The 18,204-nt window shown below is 41.8% G+C and overlaps 1 protein-coding gene across 1 annotated transcript in view; it reads right to left on the bottom strand.

Annotated features, from left to right (window-relative positions):
• The window catches only part of LOC311110991 (adhesion G protein-coupled receptor A3-like), a gene marked incomplete at both ends in the record, with an annotated part of 251,186 nt that overhangs the window by 25,276 nt on the left and 207,706 nt on the right, over nucleotides 1–18,204 (bottom strand). Inside the window, 3 exon segments of the mRNA XM_084153664.1 lie at nucleotides 1,517–1,662; nucleotides 5,964–6,087; nucleotides 16,789–16,916. Coding sequence (XP_084009790.1) covers nucleotides 1,517–1,662; nucleotides 5,964–6,087; nucleotides 16,789–16,916 — 398 coding nt within the window.

The raw sequence follows: 18,204 nt of genomic DNA, 5'->3' as shown, positions 1-18,204 counted from the left end.
ACGTGTCAGTTTGCAAACCAGCCTCACACAGTCACCATGATTTGTTATCCTGCCAATGAACCAACAAGTTCTGTGAGATAAAATCTCCACCATGGCTTCTCCTTCATTTTCTAAGGTAATATTTATGACAAGTTGCTGAATAATTATGAAGGCAATAATGACCATGATGATGCCGATGATGATATTAATAAACACATGCTCCCTGGACAGATGTCAGTAGATATCTTCTCCATCCCTACAGTGCCTTCAGAAACTATTCATACCCCTTGACTTATTCCACATTTTGTGTAGATGGCTTCTCACCCATCTACACACAATACCTCATAATGAAAAAGTGAAAACATGTTTTTTAGAAATATTTGCAAATGTATTGAAAATGAAATACAGAAATATCATATTTACATAAGTCTTCACACCCCTTTGCTATGACACTTCAAATTGAGCTCAGGTGCATCCAATGTCCTTTGATCATCCTTGAGATGTCACTACAGCTTGATTGGAGTCCACCTCTGGCCAATTCAATTGTTTGGAAATGATTTAGGAAGAAACACACCTGTCTATATAAGGTCCCACAGTTGACAATTTCTAAAAACATGTTTTCACTTCGTCATAATGGGGTATACTTTCTGAAGGCACTGTACCTCGTTGAATGTCACCTCTACCACCCTAATAGGTGTCTCTAAATTGAACAGGCCCCATTTCTGAAATGTGTTTGATTAAAAATAATATCCTCGGCTCCCAGCAATCTAGGGTATTTATCTGAGTAAATTCCAAATTATGTGAGTCAAATTATTCAAACTAAAAGTTATTCCCTGATGGCAGAGAGCGACTCAAGTTCAAAATGTAATTTCTTGACATTAATAAGGGTAAGAGAAGCACTAGCTACTGAGGAGCCAAACTGTATACATTCGGAGCAGTGACAGCAATATTACAATAGAGGGCTTGGAGTGAACAAAGCCAGAGAGTGAGGAATGTAATCTCGCTATATACACTTCTTTTGATAAATGATACGATAACTCTCCCAAGTGAAACCCATGATATTCATACTTTTAGAGAAAAAAAAAAACAGACACACACAACTAAGGTTTATACAGAATCCACCAAGCATGACTTGCTTATAATATCCTTTCTTTCAAGTAACCTACTAAACTACGAGCCCAATCATCTTTCTCTCTGTAGCTGACAGCGTTTCAGAAACAGTACATTACATAAAAGTTAAGACCAAAGGCACAGATCCACAGCCTCCAATAACAGAGAAGCAGGATACAAGGCTTGGATTTAGCGGGAATGAGGATTTAATAAGTACTGGCAGGACAGCAGGCCAATGCTATTGTGTACAGATTCCTACAAGCATCTCTAGTCCACACAAGGGATACAGTATAGTAGGGAGTGAAATGAAACGGCATAAAACTCAAATACACACACAGATGCACGATTAGACACGCAGGCATGCATACCCATATGTGCGCACACACACACACGCACGAGCACACACACAGAGGGGGATTGTGCTTACCTTAGCATGGGCTGTTTGGGGTGGGCAGGGGGGTCACCGTCCCGGGGCTGCAGGGGCTTTTTGATCACCTGCTTGTGAATGTTCCGGGCCATCACTGCCAGCCACAGCATGGTGGAGAGGGATGAGTAGTGTAACGCCACGCCAACCTGCACCAGGGGACAGACAGACAGACATGGGTCACTCACTGTATCTATCTTCACATCATTTCCCACTCTTGTCTTCGTATTCTTCATGTCCCTCTCACTTCCACTTCTTCACACCCAGTTGGACTCACAGAGAGTTATTTTCCAGACACAACAAGCATGTCATCAAAGTCACTATTCACAACGTCACTAGCATCAAGTGTTTTTTCCAAAGAACAATTGCAGCGGGAGTGGAAGACTGTGACCTTTCTATTAGTCCACGCAAGCACACATGTACGTGCGCACACACACACACACCCACATCTTCCACCAATAGCATTAGAGGACTCAGGACAGTAACCTTGAGCAGTCAACAATAAACCACAATATAAATGTCTGTCACGTCTACAATGCTTCATAAAAATAAAATACAACTTGTTTTCTAACAGATATTGTATCCCATCCTCTCTTGTTCTAATATTCATGAATTATGCTTGAATGGGAATTTGACATTGTTTTAAGCCTTTATCAGGAGACAGAAAGACAGCTACGAGAGAGAAGGAGAGCAAGAATAGAGGAAAGAGAGAGAGAATTAGAAATGCATTGTGTCCTTCTTTCCACAAACACACTCCTCAGTTCACTCAGCGGACCCAAAACTAAGAGGCATCCAATCAAATAACTCGCTCCAGTCTGCTAGGCTTCGCCAACTCTACAGGGACTGAAGGAACCATACAGGAGTCAGACATGATACTGATTTGAAATAACCTTGAGACTGGTTAACGGTGGAAAAAGCTCACAGTGAGTAGGTGGTGGTCTATGATTCAACCAATCAATAATTACACTCTTAGAAAAAAGGGTTATTCAACTGTCCCTGTAGGAAAACATTTTTGGTTCCAGGTAGAACCCTTTTTGGTTCCATGTAGAACCCTTTTTGGTTCCATGTAGAACCCTTTGTGAAAGGAGTTCTACATACAACCCAAAAGGGTTCTACCTGGAACCAAAAAGGGTTATCTTATGGGGACAGCTGAATAACCCTTTTAGGTTCTAGATAGCACCTTTTTTCGAAGAGTATAGCTATAACCCACATCCTTTGGACTGAAAGGAACGCTGGCTGAATGGACAAACAACCACTAATGTAGGATGGAATAGAACCCAAGTAAAAAGGTTTTATTGCCACACACTGAACTAGTCCTTGACCTCAAGAAGATATGAACAGCACATTCACAACAAGCAATATCAGCTACAGAAAACTCAAAAGGGATCAAATCAATCTCTTGCACACACAATGTACATACACACACACAAAACAATGTGTTTTAATCAGTTATTTGGTGATATGTGAATATATAACTAGATCATGTTCAGATCATATATAAATAGATACTTTTAATGTTTCACTATATTTCTTTTAATGAAATTCACTGAGTAGGATGGTCCTCCCCTTTCTCCTCTGAGGAGCCTCCATTGACACACACACATCCACACACGCACGCACATACAAACGCACACACACACACACACACACACACACACACACACACACACACAGAGTAGACTGATGTACACAGCGTGGAATAGTATAGTCTTCAGCTACTGTATGTCACTGTCACAAGGAGTGGTATGAAAGTGTGGTATGGTTGAATCACAGAGGAATGATAGGGTCTGTCAGTGTGGAGTATAATTTAGTGAGTCTGGGTTAGGGTCAGTATTACTGTCGCAGTGTGGCTTATAAGTAAGAGATGACTAACATTAGAGAATGAGGAGTGGGTTGGAGGAAGGAAACGAGAGAGGAGGATGAGACGAGAGGGAGAGAGAGAGAGAGAGGGAGGGAGGGAGGTTTGTAGAGGAAGGGGGTTTGCAAGTGCTTGAAGTGCTGAGAGAGACTGCCAAAGGCAGTTCCAGAGCTCCTTGAAGTTTGCCTGGCAGGGCGGAGGGTGGAGGAGGGTGGAGAGGTGTTTGTGATCACACATATCCTTACAGCCAGCTCCTCTAGCAATCAGTCATGTAATCATCCCAGATAATTTCACCACTGCTGGGAACAGGGGAACAGCCTCAAACCCATTGAGAGGAGGGGAGACAAACCGGGCCCAAATAATCCCACAGCAATGCCGAGTTACCCATTAAAAATGCAGTGCTTCTACATTAGGCAACATGATTAAATCAGATAAATAGCCAGTGGTGAGGAGCACCAGAGGCACTGTGCAAAACACACCTGCGGTGATAATGACATTGAGAGAGGGGTAATATCTACATATGTGTGAGTACAATCAAGATTTCCGTTGCTTTACAGGCATCTCTCAAGCTGTGGCATCTCGGCAAGATGTCTGCATGTCACTCAGAACACATGTTGCTAATGCATGCATGTGGACAGCAAATCTGATGGGGGATATGCTAATTGTGTCGTAATAATGTGCCATTACGCAGCGGGGGAGCAGGTGGGTCGATAGGGGGGCAGCGTTTCATGCCGTGACACCGGCTGAAATGTGTCACCAGTAGTTTTCGACTCTTGCTTGACGGGCGTGACATGAACCAGAGGCGCCTAGCCTAGCTAGTTGTCTCTCTGAAGCCAAGCCTCCTGACAGGCATCCAAGGGATGGCTTCCATGAGCTACAGTGAGCTTCAGTGAGCTACAGTGAGCTACAACGATCAATGTGTGCAGCTCCATATTGAGGTGGACTCATTATGTTTAAGAACAAGAAGATGTCTAAACTGTTTGTGACAGGAGGGTAAGGCAGCAGACTCAGCAGTGTCCCAGGTGCACTGACGGACTAGGTTCTGAACAGAGAAGAAGAGCCTTGTTGATATAAATAGAGGATGAGTTTGAAGCCTTTGAAACCTCAACTGAAAGGTAGAAAGAGAGAAAAAACATAAATCTCTCGCCAGCTAAATACCCACATGCTGAGGAGAGATAGCAGAGGGAAGATGACATGTTCAAACGGATGTATCAAACTCTCTTGAAAACCTACAGTATCATCTAGCTATCAATCTCCCAAAACTGAACAATGTGCCTGGTCTTCTTACTCCTTATTTTGTCAAGACACGATTGAGTCTATCGCTAACTCTGACATTTTAACTCCACACCAATCATCATCCATTTTCCTAAAATCTTCCTATCAATCTCCCCAAAACAACAATGGGCATGCATACCAGAGTCTGGTTTTCTTACTCCTTATTTTGTCAAGACAAGCTTGAGTCTATTGCTAACCCTGAAATCAAAACTCCCTAACAACCATAATAACCCTTTCACACAAGACATCAGTTAAGCCAATTATTGACTAAGAGGTAAGCATCTCTATTTAAAAGCTGTAACATCTCTTACCTGATGTCTCCAATCAGCTGCTTTATCTTTAAATAAGGACTCAGGATACCCCTCAGGTCATGACATGCACCACCAATTAGCCACCCCAACACTATCCTTCCCCTAGCTGCCTCCAGGCTCTGACCTAAAAACAGTATGTATGGCAGGATCCTCTCACATTGACACATTTCCCTTGATCTCTTCTGCTTTATAACATCTAAGAGCTAAGTGTTAATGCTCCCAACAGGAGAGAAAGCACTCCTGTGACCCATTAGCTAACCCACACCGGCATACAGGCCTCGTAACCAGCCACGTCCCGCAGCGCTGACTGGCGCTCTCTCCACCTTTCTATCTCCCTCGCTCTCTCTTTCTCTTTTCCTTTCTCTCTCTCTATTTCTCTTTCTTGCGCACAGCCTCAGGCTAAGAGACGGAGGTGCCACCTACGGAGGAAGAGAGAGTCAAGCGGTCGGCAACATCAGTAACGGCAGCTATACTCCTACTCCCCCCAAAACAACACCCTCATTAGGACAACAAACTGCTGGGTAAAAAGCCCCTGGGGGCCGGGGCGGGAAACCCCTGGAGGGACAGGCAACATGGCTTTCATCACAGGATATGTACTGCCAGCCATTATATCAATAGGAAACACACAGGAAGATAGCTAGCTAGATAAATGCATTCATCTGCTGTAGGGTGCGAAAATTAAGCTGTATGGACTGTATTGTCTCACACTGTGTGGAGAGAGTCGTGACGGAGCGTTGGTGTAGCCTATTCATCAGAGCATCGAGAGAGAGAGAGAGAGAGAGAGAGAGAGAGAGAGAGAGAGAGAGAGAGAGAGAGAGAGAGAGAGAGAGAGAGAGAGAGAGAGAGAGAGAGAGAGAGAGAGAGAGAGAGAGAGAGAGAGAGAGAGAGAGAGAGAGAGAGAGAGCTATACGTGTGCACTGTGCACTCAGAGCACCTCCATAGACATTCATAATCATTTCCACCGGAGAGCTTAGAGAGGGCGGAAATGAAAAGGCAGTGCACTTACTGCTTGACAGATGATGGGGTATTTGATTCGATTGATGCCTCCAGCAAACACAGTGAAGGTCAGAGCCGTGTGGAAACAGAAGTTGAGGAGCATGTGCCATCCCTTCCGACTAATGCGGATTGTGCTGCCAAAAGAAAAGAAACCCACACAGTCAGTCACATAAATATGAATAGCACAGAAAATCAGGGGAATGGATTACACATTGATGCAGAGGATGTTGAACATTTTAGAGTTTAAAAAAATACCCATTTCATCATTCAGATACTTTATTAGGATACAAGGGGGTGAGAAATAAGGGGTGAGGGAAAAATCTGGTGAAATGCAATGCATCATTTGCAAATTACATTTTGTAAATAATAATAATAATCTACATATCCCCTACATTAATATACAGACTTTAAAGCACAGCCATGTCATACAATTCATAGTTCAGAACATATACAGGGATGAAGAGAAAATAGATGGATGAGAAATTAGAAATAACAGGATGAGGTGAAAGTCAGTCAAATGTATTGCATAATTTTTTGGTAATATTTTATTTATAATTGTTTTCCAACAATACAAAACACCTGCACATATAAAAGCACAACATACAGACGCACATAAACATCCACAACATCACCCCTGCCCACACCCGCATCTCAGGCCACATTGTCTCAAACTGCACCATTTTGTTTCTCTTTGAACATTTAGATAATAAAGCACTTGACCTTTCCATTGTGTTAATGATGGAGGATTGGTTGATTTACAGTAACTATACGTTCTTTTAAGTTGATTGACGAGAAAAATATCGTCCAACCTGTCGGGTATCTCATTGCACACTCATATGCCATGTCTTGAAATAAATATGCAGACAGACGGATTAAAAGTACATTTACATTGTAATACTACTGACAGCCAACTTTCTAACTCCGCCCATGACTTTAGGACTTTATAGCATTCCCAGAATGCATGGATTATTGAGTCATTGTTAGTTTTACACTTAAGACAAGACTCTGTGCTGTAGAATTTGTGAATTTTGTCTCGTGTAATAAATTCTATACATTAGTTTACACTGGATTAAGCGTACATTTTTATTAACTGTAATTACGTTAGTTATGTTCCAACATTCTTGTGCCAATCTTGTGCCAATATCAGTTATTTAAGTCTTGGTTCCAATAGTTTATATTTTTTTCTAAGAGATTGTCAGTTGGATATGCTCTCTGCAATGTTTTGTATATCTTACCTATCATATGAACATCATTTTCTGACTCAAATAGGATTCCCTCAAGATTACTCTGATGTCCAAAAGATTTCAAATATACATTTCTACATATGAAAGTTGCATGTATTTGAAAATCTACAGTTGAAGTCGGAGGTTTACATACACTTAGGTCTGAGCCACTCCACACATTTCTTGTTAACAAACTATAGTTTTGGCAAGTCGGTTAGGACATCTACTTTGTGCATGACACAAGTAATTTTTCCAACAATTGTTTACAGACAGATTATTTCACTGTATCACAATTCCAGCTGGTCAGAAGTTTGCATACACTAATTGACTGTGCCTTTAAAAAGCTTGGAATATTCCGGAAAATGATGTCATAGCAAGAAGCTTCTGATAGGCTAATTGACATAATTTAAGTCAATTGGAGGTGTACCTGTGGATGTATTTCAAGGCCTACCTTCAAACTCAGTGCCTCTTTGCTTGACATCATGGGTAAATCAAAAGAAATCAGAAAAGATTGTAGACCTCCACAAGTCTGGTTCATCATTGGGAGCAATTTCCAAATGCCTGAAGGTATCACGTTCATCTGTAAAAACAATAGTACGCAAGTATAAACAACATGGGACCACGCAGCTGTCATACCACTCAGGAAGGAGACGTGTTCTGTCTCCTAGAGATGAACCTACTTTGTTGTGAAAAGTGCAAATCAATCCCAGAACAACAGCAAAGGACCATGTGAAGATGCTGGAGGAAACAGGTACAAAAGTATCTATATCCACAGTAAAACAAGTCCTATATCGTCATAACCTGAAAGGCCGCTCAGCAAGGAAGAAGCCACTGCTCCAAAACCGCCATAAAAAAGCCAGACTACGGTTTGCAACTGCACATGGGGACAAAGATCTTACTTTTTGGAGAAATGTCCTCTGGTCTGATGAAACAAAAATAGAACTGTTTGGCCATAATGACTATCGTTATGTTTGGAGGAAAAAGGGGGTTGCTTGCAAGCCGAAAAACACCATCCCAACCGTGAAGCACGGGGGTGGCAGCATCATGCTGTGGGGGTGCTTTGCTGCAGGAGGGACTGGTGCACTTCACAAAATAGATGGCATCATGAAGAAGGAATATGATGTGGATATATTGAAGCAACATCTCAAGACATCAGTCTGGAAGTTAAAGCTTGGTCGCAAATGGGTCTTCCAAATGGACAATGGCCACAAGCATACTTCCAAAGTTGTGGCAAAATGGCTTAAGGACAACAAAGTCAAGGTATTGGAGGGGCCATCACAAAGCCCTGACCCCAATCCTATAGAAAATGTGTGGGCAGAACTGAAAAGGCGTGTGCGAGCAAGGAGGCCTACAAACCTGACTCAGTTACACCAGCTCTGTCAGGAGGAATGGGCCAAAATTCACCCAACTTATTGTGGGAAGCTTGTGGAAGGCTACCCAAAATGTTTCACCTAAGTTAAACAATTTAAAGGCAATGCTACCAAATACTAATTGAGTGTATGTAAACTTCTGACCCACTGGGAATGTGATGAAAGAAATAAAAGCTGAAATAAATAATTCTCTACTATTATTCTGACATTTCACATTCTTAAAATAAAGTGGTGATCCTAACTGACCTAAGACAGGGAATTTTTACTAGGATTAAATGTCAGGAATTGTGAAAAACTGACTTTAAATGTATTTGGCTAAGATGTATGTATACTTCCGACTTCAAGTGTACAGTCATGGTCAAAAGTTTTGAGAATGACACAAGTATTGGTCTTCACAAAGTTTGCTGCTTCAGTGTTTTTAGATATTTTTGTCAGATGTTACTATGGTATACTGAAGTATAATTACAAGCATTCCATACAGTGAGGGAAAGAAGTATTTGATCCCCTGCTGATTTTGTACGTTTGCCCACTGACAAAGAAATTATCAGTCTACTTGTCTGTCGGCCTTGCATTAAAGAACATAATTGGTTAAGGAAAACTGTGATAAATAAAAAAGTATATCAGTTTCACTTAAGGACCAAAGGATTGACAGCCGTCCCATATAGCAAAATAGTTGGGAAGAGATCTTTGACGTACCGATCCCATGGCATAGTGTTTATGAACTGATACGCAAAACGACACCGGATTCAAAAATTAGAATCTTTCAATTTAAATTATTATATAAAATTCTTGCTACCAATAGAATGTTATTTATATGGGGGATACAATCTTCCCAGCTCTGCAGATTTTGCTGTGAAGAGACAGAATCATTAGATCATTTGTTTTGGTTCTGTCCATTTGTAGCTTGTTTTTGGACACAGGTCCAGGAATGGCTAAAGGATTGCAATATTTACCTGGAACTAACCTTGCAGATAGCATTACTGGGTGATCTGAAAAGTCATAGTCAATCAATCAATAATATAATAATACTTTTTGCAAAAATGTTTATTTTTAATTCACAATCTGTAGAAGCAATGAGAATAGAAAGGTTCAGAACTTTTGTAAAACATCACAGTACGGTTGAAATATATATGGCAAATAGAAATCCTATATGGATGGTGTTAAGAGATAAATGGGAGGTATTGAATAGAGTTGAAGGATGGGACTAATAACAAATAACAACAAATAATAACAAAGATAGCTAATAATGTAAGCATACTATGTCCATAATAAGTATATAGGTTGTATGTTGGGAGCTTTTGGGAAAGAGCACAGTTAGAAAGATATGGCATATAGAAGCAAACCGGATGGACATCATGAAAATGATCGGAGAGATTGAGAGTAGAAGAAGTTCAGGAGCAATAAAAAAAAAAAATATATATATATATATATATATAATATAATTATTGTAAAATTAACTCTGTCCATAAGGTGTAGATAGTAAGTATAGACCGGAAGTAGAGGCCTGGGCATTGTTGTTCACTAATTTACTCCAAGTAGGGAAAGGATGGTGGGGTTGAAAAGTAATAAAGGGGAGTATATATATAACAAAAAAAACAAACAAAAAAAAAACATGGGGGATTGGAAGTGATGCAGACAATTGCATTGATAGAATATACAATCTATCTGCAATATTAAGCTGATCCATTCCCCCCAGAAAAAAAAGAAAAATAAATACAAAATACAAAAAAAATATTTTAATGGTAGGTTTATTTGAACAGTGAGGGACAGAATAACAACAAAAATAATCCAGAGAAACGCATGTCAAAAATGTTATAAATTGATTTGCATTTTAATGAGGGAAATAAGTATTTGACCCCCTCTCAATCAGAAAGATTTCTGGCACCCAGGTGTCTTTTATACAGGTAACGAGCTGAGTTAGGAGCACACTCTTAAAGGCAGTGCTCCTAATCTCAGTTTGTTACCTGTATAAAAGACACCTGTCCACAGAAACAATCAATCAATCAGATTCCAAACTCTCCACCATGGCCAAGACCAAAGAGCTCTCCAAGGATGTCAGGGACAAGATTGTAGACCTACACAAGGCTGGAATGGGCTACAAGACCATCGCCAAGCAGCTTGGTGAGAAGGTGACAACAGTTGGTGCGATTATTCGCAAATGGAAGAAACACAAAAGAACTGTCAATCTCCCTCGGCCTGGGGCTCCATCCAAGATCTCACCTCGTGGAGTTGCAATGATCATGAGAACGGTGAGGAATCAGCCCAGAACTACACGGGAGGATCTTGTCAATTATCTCAAGGCAGCTGGGACCATAGTCACCAAGAAAACAATTGGTAACACACTATGCCGTGAAGGACTGAAATCCTGCAGCGCTCGCAAGGTCCCCCTGCTCAAGAAAGCACATATACAGGGCCGTCTGCAGTTTGCCAATGAACATCTGAATGATTCAGAGGAGAACTGGGTGAAAGTGTTGTGGTCAGATGAGACCAAAATCGAGCTCTTTGGCATCAACTCCACTCGCCGTGTTTGGAGGAGGAGGAATGCTGCCTATGACCCCAAGAACACCATCGCCAAAGTCAAACATGGAGGTGGAAACATTATGCTTTGGGGGTGTTTTTCTGCTAAGGGGACAGGACAACTTCACAGGATCAAAGGGACGATGGACGGGGCCATGTACCGTCAAATCTTGGGTGAGAACCTCCTTCCCTCAGCCAGGGCATTGAAAATGGGTCGTGGATGGGTATTCCAGCACGACAATGACCCAAAATACACGGCCAAGGCAACAAAGGAGTGGCTCAAGAAGAAGCACATTAAGGTCCTGGAGTGGCCTAGCCAGTCTCCAGACCTTAATCCCATAGAAAATCTGTGGAGGGAGCTGAAGGTTGGAGTTGCCAAACGTCAGGCTCAAAACCTTAATGACTTGGAGAAGATCTGCAAAGAGGAGTGGGACAAAATCCCTCCTGAGATGTGTGCAAACCTGGTGGCCAACTACAAGAAATGTCTGACCTCTGTGATTGCCAACAAGGGTTTTGCCACCAAGTACTAAGTCATGTTTTGCAGAGGGGTCAAATACTTATTTCCCTAATTAAAATGCAAATCAATTTATAACATTTTTGACATGTCTTTGTCAGTGGGCAAACGTACAAAATCAGCAGGGGATCAAATACTTTTTTTCCCTCACTGTAAGTGTCAAAGGCTTTTATTGACAATTACATTAAGTTCATGTAAAGAGTCAATATTTGCAGTGTTGACCCTTCTTTTTCAAGACCTCAGCAATCTGCCCTGGCATGCTGTCAATTAACTTCTGGGCCACATCCTGACTGATGGCAGCCCATTCTTGCATAATCAATGCTTGGAGTTTGTCAGAATTTGTGGGTTTTTGTTTGTCCACCCGCCTCTTGAGGATTGACCACAAGTTCTCAATGGGATTAAGGTCTGGGGAGTTTCCTGGCCATGGACCCAAAATGTCAATGTTTTGTTCCCCGAGCCACTTAGTTATCACTTTTGCCTTATGGCAAGGTGCTCCATCATGCTGGAAAAGGCATTGTTCGTCACCAAACTGTTCTTGGATGGTTGGGAGAAGTTGCTCACAGAGGATGTGTTGGTACCATTCTTTATTCATGGCTGTGTTCTTAGGCAAAATTGTGAGTGAGCCCACTCCCTTGGGTGAGAAGCAACACCACACATGAATGGTCTCAGGATGCTTTACTGTTGGCATGACACAGGACTGATGGTAGCGCTCACCTTGTCTTCTCCGGACAAGCTTTTTTCCGGATGCCCCAAACAATCGGAAAGGGGATTCATCAGAGAAAATGACTTTACCCCAGTTCTCAGCAGTCCAATCCCTGTACCTTTTGCAGAATATCAGTCTGTCCCTGATGTTTTTCCTGGAGAGAAGTGGCTTCCTCGCTGCCCTTCTTGACACCAGGCCATCCTCTAAAAGTCTTCGCCTCACTGTGCGTGCAGATGCACTCACACCTGCCTGCTGCCATTCCTGAGCAAGCTCTGCACTGGTGGTGCCCCGATCCTGCAGCTGAATCAACTTTAGGAGACGGTCCTGGCGCTTGCTGGACTTTCTTGGGCGCCCTGAAGCCTTCTTCACAACAATTGAACCTCTCTCCTTGAAGTTCTTGATGATCCGATAAATGGTTGATTTAGGTGCAATCTTACTAGCAGCAATATCCTTGCCTGTGAAGCCCTTTTTATGCAAACCAATGATGACGGCACATTTTTCCTTGCAGGTAACCATGGTTAACAGAGGAAGAACAATGATTTCAAGCACCACCCTCCTTTTAAAGCTTCCAGTCTGTTATTCTAACTCAATCAGCATGACAGAGTGATCTCCAGCCTTGTCCTCGTCAACACTCTCACCTGTGTTAACGAGAGAATCACTGACATGATGTCAGCTGGTCCTTTTGTGGCAGGGCTGAAATGCAGTGGAAATGTTTTTTTGGGATTAAATTCATTTTCATGGCAAAGAGGGACTTTCCAATTAATTGCAATTCATCTGATCACTCTTCATAACATTCTGGAGTATATGCAAATTGCCATCATAAAAACTGAGGCAGCAGACTTTGTGAAAATTAATATTTCTGTCATTCTCAAAACTTTGCTTTTTTAATTCTGTCATGGAAATAAATGTATTTCCTATTAGTAAGTCATTCACGGTTTCTATGCCTTTAGTTTTCCATGTGGACCAATTTATCGGTGAATTCTGAAAAACTATCCAAGTATTGTTCCATAGGTTTGTGTTTTAGGGGAGTGATATTGGTTCTTGCATAATACTGTACATTTCATTTTCTTCCATATTGTTATAGTGTTTTTAACTATGAAGTTGTTCATGTTCTTAGCTTTATCCTTTGAAAATAGACACGTGAAAAGATTCTGGGGATGAGCATGCGCAGCTTCAATATGTACCCATTGTTCCTCTTTAGTGCATTTAACTATACGTCGCAATTAAAAGCCCTGGGTGGCGAGTTGAAATAAGGTTAAAACCACCCTCAGACTCAGGAAGATGTAAACCCTTCCTTTTTATTCTAAGAGTTTTATTTGCCCATATAAAGTCTGTTATGACCGAGTATACTTTTTTAAAGAATGTCTTCGGGAGAGGTAATTGGTATTACCGAGAAGAAATATAAACACTTTGGGAGCCATGCCATTCTGAAGAGGTTTATTCTACCTGTAAGATTTATGGAAAGATTGTTCCATGTGATTAGATCTGCTTTCATATTGTTGAGTAATGGGATAAAGTTATCTTCTATATGCATTTGTTGTTTGTTGTCACTTATTAAGCATCCTAAATATTTTATATTTTTTGTGGTCCACTTAAAGGATTGCTGTAGATCATGAGTTATTATTTGTATTTTTCCTATTGCCATTATTTCATTTTTTCCACATTTTCCACATTTTATAGCCAGAGATTTTAGAGTATTCTTTGATTACAGTAATGTACAGTACACTACACAACCATTTCACACACAGAGAGAGACAGACAGACAGACAGACAGACAGACAGACAGACAGACAGACAGACAGACAGACAGACAGACAGACACACAGACACACACACACACACACACACACACACACACACACCCTTGGGCATGGCACTTAACCTATATTGCCACTCTGTGTCCAGCTGTTGGAAAAGATACTGAGGCTATGTGGGTTAGCCAATCCAGATGCAGTATCCAGGGCACATGAACTATCTATACAGTATCCAAAATCAGCATTATCCTCATCATTTTCACCAGTGCCATTAAACACCAGGGGAAAAACATGTATAGGAAAGAACCTCTGTTGTATGCGAGAAACTTGCAGAGAGCGAGAGAAAGAGAGAGAGAGAGTAAGAAAGACCAGGGCGAGGGAGACCAGAGAGAGAGAGGCCAGGGAGAGGGAGACCAGAGAGCGAGAGACCAGAGAGAGAGAATTAGTGAAAACAAGTCATAATGAAAGCGAGTCATACAGACAGAGAGAGAGGGAGATAGAGAAGGAGAGAGAAAAAGAAAGATAGAGAGCTGCAGTAATCTATGAGGCGTGTCTGAGTTAGTGTGCAGTGTTATGTGCCAGAGAGGAGAGGAAGAGCTGCTTTTTAGGTGCTAAACTACAACCAGGAGGCTCCAGGAGAGGGCTATAAATCACTGCAGCCTCTGCCTGCCTCCCAGTGCTTTTCATGGGCTTGGCTATGGGCTCTTATTGGGTCAAGTGTATTAACCTGGAACCTCTCCACTTCCTTGTTCCCCTGGGAGAGCATGTGGCTAAACTGATCTCCCGCTTGTTCTCCTTGGCCGAGGGGATATTCTGAAGGGTGAACTTGGAGTCCGAATGGAATGGACCCTTGATAATAGGCTCACCAGCGTCACTATTCAGTGAATACACACTCCCTTTGCTTGAAATACACTAACGTTATGAGAGTCAGTGAAGCGCTGAAATGACTTCTATATGTGTGGCAAAACTGACCCCTTACTTGTTCTCCTTGGCCAAGGGGACGGAACGTTTCGAAGGGTGAACTTCGCCCCAGTGGAATTAGTACTTGTGTAAGCTCACCAGCTACACTATTCAGTGATGCTACATTACACCCTCCTCTTTCTTGGAATACACTAACGTTATGACAGTCAGTGAAGTTATTTCTACACATTTAGGAAATTTTTCTGATCTGAGATCTGCGTTCACAACTCTGACTTTCGCGTAAATCATTCATTGATATCAATGGGAGACTGGTGTGCACGGATCTCAATTCAGAATGTCGCCCTTAGAGCATTTCTACAATAAGGAAGACAAGGCTTGGCTATGTTGTGATGCCTTTGGGGATGGAGGGAGGTGAAATGTTGGATTGTTGTACTCCAGCTGCAGCTGTGCGACGACGGCTTGTTTCCTCTGACAACAGGGTATCTCCCGACTGCAGTCGTGGAGCCACCGACGACATCACTCCTCCCATACTGCAGTTATCTGTCTTCATCATCCATCTATCCCTATAGATGGGGTTAGCTGACAATGTCATGAAAACGATGCGCACGCTTCAATGGGGAAGAAGTCCATGAGTTGTTGTGATTCTGGATGGCCAGATAGCTTCCAACAATGACAAGAAACTGCCATGTGGGGAATTGTAAGTGACTCGTTTCAGCTAGTTTAATCTTGTTCTTGATACCATGTCTTGTTTTGAGGTGTTATCGCTGATTTCATGTCAATGCTAATATGACAAAATTGCTAGCTAGCTAACCAACAACTGTAACAATGTATTTGAGAGACAACAAGTGCTCATTGTCCAAATGTATTTATGTTTTCAATAAACATTGGACACTAAATATAGTTTACATGTTGTCAACAATCTAAGCCAACCTTGTCTGTTTTGCCCGATAGTTGCGTTTTGTTGCTAAACAACCAACCCGTCTATAGCCCTTCATTTTGTCAATATCTCTTTTTCCTCTCTTTGTTAGAGTTGCCTCATACTGATTCAAACCTTAACATTTGTTCATAGATATTCATGCCCCATTACACCCTATCTAATCTATTCATCTCCTTTCTATCAGAACCAAAGGCAGTATCAAAAAGGTATCATTCTTTTCATCTGTCATTTCAGAGACATGGCACAACTTTCTTTTTGGTATTTTATTCTCAGCATCGTGAAAGTATAAAAGGACTGAATGATCGATCACATTCAGTTTCAGTCACTTACTCCATTGCTCGTGAGTGACTAACAAAGACTCAAAGGGAAAATGAGGCCCAAACAAATATCTAGCCATCCAACCTTGTCGGGTGGCAGGTAGCTTAGTGGTTAAGAGCGTGCCAGTAACCGAAAGGTCGCTGGTTCTAATCCCCGAGCCAAGTAGGTGAAAAATCTGTCGATGTGCCCTTGAGCAAGGCACTTAACCCTAATTGCTCCTGTAAGTCGCTCTGGATAAGAGCGTCTGCTAAATGACATAAATGTAAATGTAAATGTATCCAAGTTGCCTGGAGCCCACACTGGATCATCAGTAGAGGAAGACTAGATTAACTGATATATAGCACAGCCCTCAGGGATTGAAAGACCATATGGAGAGAGGTGACTGAGGTGGTCTGGATATTCTAGACATCAGATTGAGCCATCTCTTTGAGTCAGGTGGTGGTGGGGTAGTTTGGCACACATCCCACTAAACTGCACAGAGACACACACACACATCAATCCTCCACTTTAGATGTCTGAGTCAGGCATCGGTGGGTCTGAGTCAGGCCCGCCACACACATTATTCCAAGGGTTTTTACCTGTGGTGGACGATATAGGTGATGATGGAGGCGAAGAGGCAGAGCAACATGACGGCCGTGCAGGCATACACGACCGGGTGCAGAAACTCCCCAGGGTATGGGGGGAAAGAAAGCACCTTCTTCAGATCCTATAGGAGAAAGAGAGCGAGAGAAAGAAACATTCTTTTTTTAGAAACAATGTATAAGACTATGCAATTGTCCTCAATGCTTTGGCAATATTTTCATGTCAAAAAAGTGATTTGAATTGAGAGAGAGATGGACATGGAGAGAGAGAGAGAAAGAGACAGCGGGGGAGAGAGTGGTGGAGGGGGGGCAGAGAGAGATAGGGGGGTGAAGAGAGAGATAGAGAGAAGGGGGGGAGAGAGTGAGAGAGAGACCAGGGTCAGACACAACATATGGTATCATATTTCACATACTATGTAGACAAACAAGCAATGTACTGTATATGACAGTCTAAGTTCAAAGAAAACTAAGTGGACCTCATGTGTATGCTGTATCTGGGCAACCGAAGAAAAAACACACTCGCACAATGCTCATTACTAGATGAACAATGATCCACAAAAAATGTATGTCACACAAACAATTCTCAGAATTAGCTAAACATATGTAGCGCTCCCGGGGAGAATCAGCATGACTATCTCTCTTTATGTCATACAACTAGAGTAGCAGATGCTCAATTGGAACACTTCAACATCACGCTGCATCTGTGCTACACATCTGGAAGCATATGTTGCCCTTTACAGGACTCACAGAGAAGCATTACTACGCTGTCACGTTACACTGAGAACACACACATCACACATCATCGTGACAACTATGTACAGTTGAAGTCGGACGTTTACATACACCTTAGCCAAATACATTTAAACTCAGTTTTTCACAATTCCTGACATTTAATCCTAGTAAAAATGCCCTGTTTTAGGTCAGTTAGGATCACCAAATTATTTTAAGAATGTGAAAAGTCAGAATAATAGTAGAGAATATTATTTACTTCAGCTTTTATTTCTTTCATCACATTCCCAGTGGGTCAGAAGTTTACATACACTCAATTAGTATTTGGTAGCATTGCCTTTAAATTGTTTAACTTGGGTCAAACGTTTTGGGTAGCCTTCCACAAGCTTCCCACAATAAGTTGGGTGGATTTTGTCCCATTCCTCCTGACAGAGTTGGTGTAACTGAGTCAGGTTTGTAGGCCTCCTTGCACGCACACGCTTTTTCAGTTCTGCCCACACATTTTCTATAGGATTGAGGTCAGGGCGGGATGGCCACTCCAATACCTTGACTTTGTTGTCCTTAAGCCATTTTGCCACAACTTTGGAAGTATGCTTGGGGTCATTGTCCATTTGGAAGACCCATTTGCGACCAAGATTTAACTTCCTGACTGATGTCTTGAGATGTTGCTTCAATATATCCACA

This window comes from Coregonus lavaretus (genome assembly GCF_964263955.1).
Source record: "Coregonus lavaretus genome assembly, chromosome: 36".
Classification (NCBI taxonomy): Eukaryota; Metazoa; Chordata; class Actinopteri; order Salmoniformes; family Salmonidae; genus Coregonus; species Coregonus lavaretus.
The sequence above is the reverse complement of the archived record's forward strand: the minus strand, read 5'-3'. Positions and strand labels throughout refer to the sequence as shown.